We start from the raw sequence: 9,472 nt of genomic DNA on the forward strand, positions 1-9,472 counted from the left end.
TCAACCCACACATTGAAGCGAATTCGTAAGGCCTGGACTTGCACTTCAGAGAACTCTACAGCGGATGTCGAGATCTGTCTCCTTTATATTTTTTTGTGAAACAGATGTCGAGATCCGTTTCAAGAATTTATGAAACGGATTTCGACATCCGTTCCATTTTTTTCTATTTTTTTATTGAAACAAATGTTGAGATCTGTTTCGTGAAATTGTGAAACAGATGTCAAGATTCGTTTCACTAAATTATGAAACAGATTTCGAGATCTATTTCGTAAAATTTTTTGTTTTTTGTGAAATGGATGTCGACATCCGTTTCAGGAAATTGCGAAACGGATCTCGACATTCGTTTCCTATTTTTTTTTAATTTCAATGTTCTTTTTCTTTTTCCAGTTTCAATAATTGTGAGTTTGAGTTACAGAAAACAACATTTAAATTAAAGAAATGGGGTATATATTGAGATTATGTAGAGTTAAATGGTTGGAATATTTTTGATTATATGAAAGTTTGAAGGCTCAGACCACCACTTGGCGCATGCATATCGACTGTATTGATGCACATTTTATGTCTCATAATTGACCTAACTTTGACTGTAAGATCAAACAAAGCCAGGGAATGAGTTGGCGACACTAACAGATCATTCCTTGAAATTCTGAATAATTTTGTTGAGAAGGTCCCTGTCATTGCTGATAGTCTTGTTCAAACCAGAAATCTCTTGCTTGCCTATACCCTACTTGTTTTATGATTTATGTTTGATTGTAATGTTTGAAACTTTGAATTATAGATATGGTTAGGACACGAGGAAATTTATCTAGACGTGGTTCACATGATGCACCCGAGAGTTCTACATAGGGTGCTGCACGAAGGAGACCGACCGTTTCAGCTCCTAGAAGGGGTCAGCACGAGGCTGATGTTGTTCAGGATGATGTTGTTGAGCATGAGGTTTTCGATGTTCCTCAGGACGAGGATCATGGGATTGATAACGATGGTGCAAGATTTCCAGGTGGTCCGTCTGATACATCTTTATTGACTCGGTACCATGATCATGTTGCAGGGATCATATGGGATGGTCACGTTAGTAAGAAGTTTTTAGAAATGTTTTATTTTATTTTTGTTATGTATTTTTATTGTTGTTATGTTTCTTTTTTGTTAGGATCGAGTTGTGAAAGTAGTCTCTCATATTAAAAAAGTGAAAAAATTAGGACCTCCTCACCCTTTTGTTCTCCCCTTTGTGGTAGTTTCTGGATTATCACCTTTGTGCGATATTTTATATGAATATCTCGATATTGGGTTAATATTGGGTTTCGTGGAGAGATGACATCCCGAGACTAATATTTTTAATCTACCAACTGGTGAGATGACCATCTCTTTAGATGACGTCAGGTCGCTCCTTCATCTTCCCATCACTGGAGAGTTTTGCTCCACTGAAAATCTTGAATATGAAGATTTTGTTGAGATTTTGACGAGTCTTCTTGGTGTTGATCGGGCCATGGCTTGCGATGAGTTGAATCAAAGTCGGGGTGGATAGGTCAGACTTAGCTAGTTGAGAGAGTTTTATGATAGCTGTTGTGATAACGAGCTATGGGAGTTTGCTGCACGTGCATATCTTTTGCACCTTGTAGGGTGCACGATATTTGCTAATAAAAGTGCCACCTATGTGCGTACCCATTACCTCAAGTTATTTAGAGATCTCCCTATATCTTGCATTATATACTTAGCTTCAAAGTTGTCACATTACACTCATTTTTTCCTTTGAGGGTGAGAAGTATATTTGCAGGTTTTACTTGACTTTTAGTCATATCAACAAACAACGAGTGTTCAGTGGACTTCAACCTACCCGCATAGGGATGACCAACTAGAGTAGATGAGACATCGTGATTATGGTAACCATATTTTACGTTCAACACCCATCCCTCCCCTTGAGAGATGGGTTTGCCTCTCAATCTAAAGGGACAATCACATTTTCTTGTCCTAGATAAACTCGGTTCTGCATCACATTTGTATTTTCTATATTTTCCACCTCTTTCATAACCTAATAATACATGGGTCTTTCTTCCTGGTTGTCCATTATATTTATCTGATCTTAAAATAATAACAACAAATCCAAGATTAAAAGCAACCCCTCTAACCCACTTAATTAAATCTTCACGTGTTAGGAAGATATCATTAGTTGTAAAATGAGATGTATAATCTTGTTCGCAGATATCATGAACGAAATCAGAAAAGTCTGACATGAGACTACAATTTACTTGAGAATCCAAGAAACTTAAATAACTAAAATGATGATTTTCCATAATGACCTATAGTAAACCAAAATATTTTAATATGTTTTATTTTTTAAACATGAAACCGTAATGCATGACTCTAACAACTAAAAAAAATTGGATGAGATAAAATTAGATCAAGCAATCTATATGAATGGTAGTGTATCATACTAACAATTTCCTCTTCTTCTTTTGTACGAAGTTGAGCTCACCATTTTAATATAGGGTCCTAATACTTTAACTGCGTTACGGAATATATTTGTTCCAAGTCTTACTAGATGTTAAAAACGTTTGATACTTTTTTCCAGTATTTTTTTTATGTATATTAAAACTTGTTTCTAAAAACATATTAACACCTTTGGAAAATAAATTTTCCATTTAAAAATTATCAAGTAGAAAAAATTGAACCAAAGGTAGCTATATCAACATCAATGGAAGGAAGAGACTTAAGGTAATTGTATCAACGAAAGAGAATGAATTATGAAAAAGAAGGGAGTTAACATAGCACAACAGATGTTGAAATCCACTTCACTAATTTGTGAAACGGATGGCGACAACCGTTTCAGAAAAAACCAAACAAATTAACAAAATGGATGTCGAGATCCGTTTCACAAATTCCTGAAACGGATCTAGACATTCATTTCTAAAAGAAATTTTACGAAACGGATGTTGAGATCTGTTTCAGGAATTCATGAAACGGATCTCGACATCCGTTTCATAAAAAAAATTACGAAATGGATGTTGAGATCCGTTTCAGGAATTCATGAAATGGATCTCGACATTCGTTTAAAAAAAACCAAAGCAAAATAATGAAACGAATGTCGACATCCGTTTTCCAAATTCTTGAAATGGATCTCGACATCCATTTCACAAAAGAAAAAAAATCAAAACAGATGTCGACTTCCGCAACACAATTTCTGAAGTGGATATTGACATCCGTAACAGTCACAAAAGTTAATTTCACTCTTAACAAACAACATTCCAACATCAAAATAAATTTCAAACATTTATCATTCAAGTGGAAGTAGAGTAACCTGGAAGAGAATAGAAACTCGAAAGAGAAGAGAAGAAGATAGCTTTGAAAAATAAAACTAATGAAACAACATTGCACGAGGTTGGACCAGTTCAACGACAACTGGCAGCTTCAACAAGAGGATGAACTTGAAGACAGGAAGCACTGACACCTTAAAGAACAGACAGGACCACAGACGAGAGTTCAAAGGCACTGTAGAAGTGGAAGAAACTGTGGAAAAAACAAAGAGAAAAAACGGTGTTTGGAGGGTGCAAAGCTCTGTTTTCACCCACTGCCAGATAAAAAACAAAGAAAAGTGAAAGCGCAATAAATTTATTTACTATTTCACCCACGAATAGATAAAAATTAATTAAAAATAAAATAATAATTATTGAGAATACCGAAAAAGATTTGGGGTTAGGGAGAAGGCCCGTGGAGCTCGTTGGTCGGTGATGGCCACTAAATCAAGCACGCCGGGATATGCTTTATGTGCATCAACACTTGGGATGGAACAGGAGGCCTAATATGGAAATTATGCTTTTTAGACGATTATATTTTCTCTTGGTTTTAGATTGTTCATATGATGCTGGATATTTTAGACCGATTATATCTTGCATTTTACATCTAATCAGAATTATAATTTAATATTTTTTAAAATGAAAAGAAAATTATTATTTTTTTAAATAAATGACTCAATCCATTTAATTTACCAAATTATGATAAATCAAACTGAATTAAAATTTTCTAAACTACGTTAAAAAAATAAGTTGAATTGAAGTAACACCTTTAATGGCCAATTCGCGCAAGGTGAGACCGGGTTGGAGGTCGTTTTGACGTCTCTGTTCCAAATAAATAATTTTTGCTTCTTTTTCGTAATTCAAGAACTGAACCATACATTTGAAGAACCCAATTAACCCACACACGAAAATAAAACGCAGCCTCTTTCTGTCGGAAAAGTGGAAATCCTTATTGGCAACAAAATAGTGAGAGTCATGAGAAGAGTGCCCCTTGCGCTACTCAAACGAGTTTATCCTCTGCGCAGCCAAAATGCACGACGCTCGTTCAGCACACTCCTCCCTCCGCCGCGCGAGGTGGTGGAACCCTTCTGCAACCTCTCCGACGTCGTTTCCTCCCCTCAAACCTCTCCGTGGCTCCCTCAAATCCTCTCCCTCCTCGATGGCTCTCCCTCCATGGAGTCCAACCTCGATTCCTTCTGCCGCCAATACCTCATCACTCTCTCCCCCTCCTTCGTCTCCCACACGCTCCGCTCCCTCTCCGACCATCTCACCGCCATGCGTTTCTTCTCCTGGGCCACCACGCAGCCCAAATACACCCACTCCCTCGACTGCCACGTCTCCCTCCTCCCCCTCCTTCCCCTCTCCTCCCTCCCCGCCGCCGTCGCCGCCCTCCGCCGCGCAAACCTCCCCATCACCCTCCCGGCCGCCCACTCCCTTGCCAAAACCCTCGCTGCCGCCGGCCTCCTCCACGATCTCCTCTGGCTGTTCCGCGCCATGACGGCCAACAACCTCCCTCTCTCCCTCATCAACCTCAACTCCCTCCTCAACGCCCTCGTCAACGCCTCCCTCGTCGACTCCGCCGAGCGCGTGTTAAAATCAATGCAGGAGGGGTCGTCGCCCAAGCCCGACGTCGTCAGTTACAACACGCTCGTCAAAGGCTACTGCAAGGTGGGGCGAACGCGGGATGCGTTCGCCACGCTCCGCGAAATGGAGGCTGAAAACGTGCCGCCCGATGAGGTCACGTACATGACCCTGATGCAGGCGTGTTACAACGAGGGTGACATGGATTCGTGCGTGAGGCTTTACCATGAGATGGAGGAGGATGAAACGTTGGTAACGAAAATCCCTTCTCACGCGTATAGTTTAACAATATGTGGGCTGTGTAAGCAGGGGAAGGTTGTGGAGGGTTGTTCTGTGTTTGAGAGTATGGTTAAGAAAGGTTGTGTGGCTCACAAGGCTGTGTATACTGCCATGATTGATGGTTATGCCAAGAGCGGGAACATGGATGCGGCGCTCTCGGTTTTGGAGAGGATGAAGGTGGATGGAGTTGAGCCTGATGAGGTTACATATGGTGCTGTTGTAGGTGGGTTGTGCAAGAGTGGGAAAGTGGAGGAGGCCATGGGTTATTTTAGGTTCTGCAAGGGTAATGGGGTGGGTGTGAATGCTGTGTTTTATTCGAGTTTGATTGATGGGCTTGGGAAGGTTGGGAGGGTGGATGAGGCGGAGAAGCTGTTTGAGGAAATGGCAGAAGAGGGGTGTCCACCGGATTCGTATTGTTACAATGCTCTGATGGATGGTTTGTGCAAGAGTGGGAGGGTTGATGAGGCTCTGATGCTGTTTAGGAGGATGGAGCAAGAGGGGTGTGAACAGACTGTTTATACTTTTACCATACTTATCAGTGAGCTCTTCAAGGAGAGGAGGAACGAGGAGGCGCTGAAGCTGTGGGAGGAGATGATTGACAAAGGTGTCACACCGAATGCTGCATGTTTCAGGGCTCTTTCAATGGGGCTGTGTCTTTCAGGGAAGGTTGCAAGGGCCTGCAGGGTGTTGGATGAGCTTGCTCCGATGGGGATTGTTCTGGAGAGAGCCTACGAGGACATGATTGGTGTGCTGTGCAAGGCTGGCCGTGTGAAGGAGGCCTGCAAGTTGGCTGATGGGATTGTAGATAGGGGTAGGGAAATACCAGGAAAGGTTAGGACTGTGCTGATCAATGCCTTGAGGAAGGCTGGTAATGCAGATTTGGCGATTAAGTTAATGCACAGCAAGATTGGTATTGGGTATGATCGAATGCGGAGTGTTAAAAAGAGAGTGAAGTTCCAAACCCTCGTCAACAACTGATTATCTTGAATTTGAGATGTAGACTCAATGGTTGGTCCCTGAAGATTTGTTATATGGGTTCTATATGGTTAATTTCAGGGTATACTATTTCAATCCAAATGTGTGTTGTCTCACATTAAATTGGCAAGTAACTTTGGATTGAATGTTTGGGGGAAGTGACTTTAGACTTATTTGGCTTCTTTATGGTTGCAAACCTGACCGACCAGATGATCATAGGAATAATGATACTTGGTCCCTATTTGGTGTCACACCATGGCTTCAGTTTTCATGGATACAGGCAAGGAGTTGAGGGTGGATAATTTGAAGATCTAATATTTTAAGTTAAATGTGTGCTTTGTTGAATGATGCTAAATTAAATCTCTTCAGCTTGTATCTCCGAGTAACTTTGGATTCAGTGTCCAGGCAAAGTGACTTATTGGGCATCAAACTGGACAAAAACAGAAGTAATTATAGGCAAAACTCAAGGTGCACGACAGCATTTTTTGGGCACCAGTGCACCCTAGAGTGTAACCTGTGGATAACATGTTAAAATAACAAAAATGTGTTAGATCTCAGTTATGGTAAAAGGGTATGAAGAAATTTTTGTTATTTAAATTTCAGCCCCCTGATAAGCAAATCAAGAACTCAAGGTTTTGGCCAAGCTTTCAAAATCCTAAGCAGTGTTTGGAAGGCAGAAAGTATACTCTGAATATTAGCAATTTGCTCATCAATGAGTGTGAAGTGACACTCTTTGAGTGAGTTTGGTTGAGGTGGCTTGACAGCAGATGCTATTGAAGGGATGGTTTCTCATTAAAGGTTTGTTTTCTTCCTCCCATTTTGAAGCTCTGTTATAATCTTCTATAATCACTATGATGTATCACTGTAGAAGTAGTTTTCCACTGCAGTAGAACTGTAGATGGATTTGATGTTATTTGGGTGACATTGTTCCCTTGAGTAATTGCATTAACATATAATAATTTTTCTGTTCTATTTGATTCATGCCGGTAACAGTTTGATTGATGTTGTAATGACAACAAAATGAATCACTGAAAACCCAAACACCCCCCAGCCGCCCCCCCTCCCCTCCTTGTGGTATAAGGTGAACTACATCATATATGTTATGGGGGAGATAGCCTTGTTATAATAAAAGTAGTATAAAAATAGAACAGCGACCTCTGGTATAATAAAGGCACATAGGTATACTGTACCTTAGATATTTTGGGTGTGATTCTCTATTCTAAGTTTTCATTTCTTTAACCAGCACCACCGATATTTAAGTAGTGCTGACTTTTCCTGCATAGATTGAAGTAAAACATCAATTTTGAATGGAGAACAACACTAACATGTAAATTACTACCCCTAAGTTTTGTCTTTGATAAAATTTGTGTTTTGTTGTTTCTTTATAAGACATCTTGCTAGTGAGTTTATTGGCATAAAAATGCTTGCTATGTACTGTCATAACTAGTAGGTTACCTTCTAATTGGGACCTTCTGCATATGAAGAACGATGGGTCATATTGTCAAATGTGTCTTTTGATTTAATTATCACCTGATGATATCCGGCTTTATTGTATTTTTTTATTCTGTCCTATATTTATGAACCTACTGTTTTGAGCTTTTGCTACATTAAGGTTATGAATTTTCTGTTGATTTCTTGTACTACTTTTTCTGCACAAAAGAGACTTAACCCTGATAATTTTGCTTATGCACAACTGTCTTATGCGTTCTGTTGTTAGCTGTCCTTTTGGACTTGATAGATCTAAATACAACCTATTTACACCTATTTTTATAAAAAAGAATAAATGATAAATCCTACAATCTGAGTCGAAGAAATACAAATTAAAGGAACTAAAACTAATTTTTGTGAATAAGAATATTTCTCTTGTAATGCTCCTAGTTATCTTTGTTAAAATAATGTCTTTTTATCCTCTTCTTTATCTCATTGATGCACTCACCAAGTTCTCACTTTTAGCTATATGGTACTATTGAAGTTTTAAATTGGTTAACTTCATTACAATATGAATTGAACATTTTCTATAAGTCCAAGAAACTCAAATTTAAGAAACTAATTCTATTGATAAGAATATTTTCTCTTGTTATGTTCCTAGTTATTCTTCTTGAAATAGTGTGTGTGTGTGTGTTTATTTTTTTTCATTTATGCACTCATAAATGAAATACTTCCTTTATAGAAATATTGCAGAACCATATAAATTATATATATATATATATATATATATATATATAATACACACACACACACACATATATACCAATAAAAATGCAGAAAAATTATTGTTAAAAAATAAAAAAGGCAACCTCTAAATAGTAAGTTTAAAAATTCAAATAACAATTAAATTAAAACAAAACAACACCGACTTCAAGACTTGTTGAAATAACTACATAACTATAAATGTTTTAAATTTTAAATCCTCTGCACCCCCTACTAACAAGCATAAAACAAATTTATCCTTATCTTCAAATAGAATCTTTTCTTTGCTCTCCTTCAGAGAATGAGTATTGAGGGGTTTCCGTGTTTCAGAGAATGAGTATTAAGTAGAACAATGAAGATAAAAAAACGAGAGAAGAGAGTAACAAAAGAAGTAAGGAAAAAGAAACAATAAATATAAACAAATCGCAGGTGTTGTGGCGATGGTGGCACTGGAATGGGTCGGCAGTGTGGGAACAAGTTGCAGTCAGCGACTTCATCGGTACCTGAAGGTGTCAAAATAGGTCTGCCACTATTTAGTCTTTCTATATGGTTGAGGTTGCTTGACAGAAGATCCAATTGAAGGGATGGTTTGGTTTCTCCGTGGAGGTTTCTTTTCTTCCCCCTTTAAAGTTCAGTTTTAATCTTCTATAATCAGTATGATGTATTGCTGTAGAAGTAGTGTTCCAGTGCAGTAGGACTAATGGATTTGTTATTATTTGGGTGCCATAGTTCCTTGAGTAATTGTATTAATATATGATCATTTGTCTGTTCTATTTGATTCATGTCTGTAATTGTTTGATTGATGCTGTAATTACAAAACAGAATTGAATCACTGAAAATCCACCCAGTGTAATTTGTGGAATGGCTTCCTCATCCCATCTTGTCAAAGTGGGGGTCTTGTGGGTGATAACTAGTTTTTTACAATATTGTCCCTGTCGTGAGTGTGAGGCTGCATGGCTCATTCATGAAGAATTAGTGAAGCACACACCCTTGCAAGTGAGGGAGTTTATGCTCATGTGGGTGAGAGAATCAATTATGGAACCAATACTGTGTGAGTGTATTTGGTATATATATATATATATATATATATATATATATATATATATATATATATATATATATTAATCTATTAAATTTATTTTTTTATCTATCACGAGTCA

The 9,472-nt window shown here is 38.3% G+C and overlaps 1 protein-coding gene across 1 annotated transcript; it reads left to right on the forward strand.

Annotated features, from left to right (window-relative positions):
* Nucleotides 1–4,093: 4,093 nt before the first annotated feature.
* On the forward strand, nt 4,094–9,188 carry LOC114169793 (Pentatricopeptide repeat (PPR-like) superfamily protein). Its single transcript, XM_028055099.2, has 2 exons — nt 4,094–6,920; nt 8,742–9,188. The coding sequence occupies exon 1, from the start codon at nt 4,263–4,265 to the stop codon at nt 6,123–6,125; it is 1,863 nt and encodes a 620-aa protein (XP_027910900.1). The 5' UTR covers nt 4,094–4,262; the 3' UTR covers nt 6,126–6,920; nt 8,742–9,188.
* Nucleotides 9,189–9,472: the final 284 nt, after the last annotated feature.

The sequence above is a fragment of the Vigna unguiculata genome, chromosome 11 (assembly GCF_037176805.1).
Source record: "Vigna unguiculata cultivar grain cowpea cultivar isolate G323 ecotype 2 chromosome 11, ASM3717680v1, whole genome shotgun sequence".
In the NCBI taxonomy this organism is placed as follows: domain Eukaryota; kingdom Viridiplantae; phylum Streptophyta; class Magnoliopsida; order Fabales; family Fabaceae; genus Vigna; species Vigna unguiculata.

Bases quoted from the DNA above. Each gene is read 5' to 3' on its own strand.
- LOC114169793 (XM_028055099.2), top strand. From the start codon at position 4,263: ATGAGAAGAGTGCCCCTTGCGCTACTCAAACGAGTTTATCCTCTGCGC.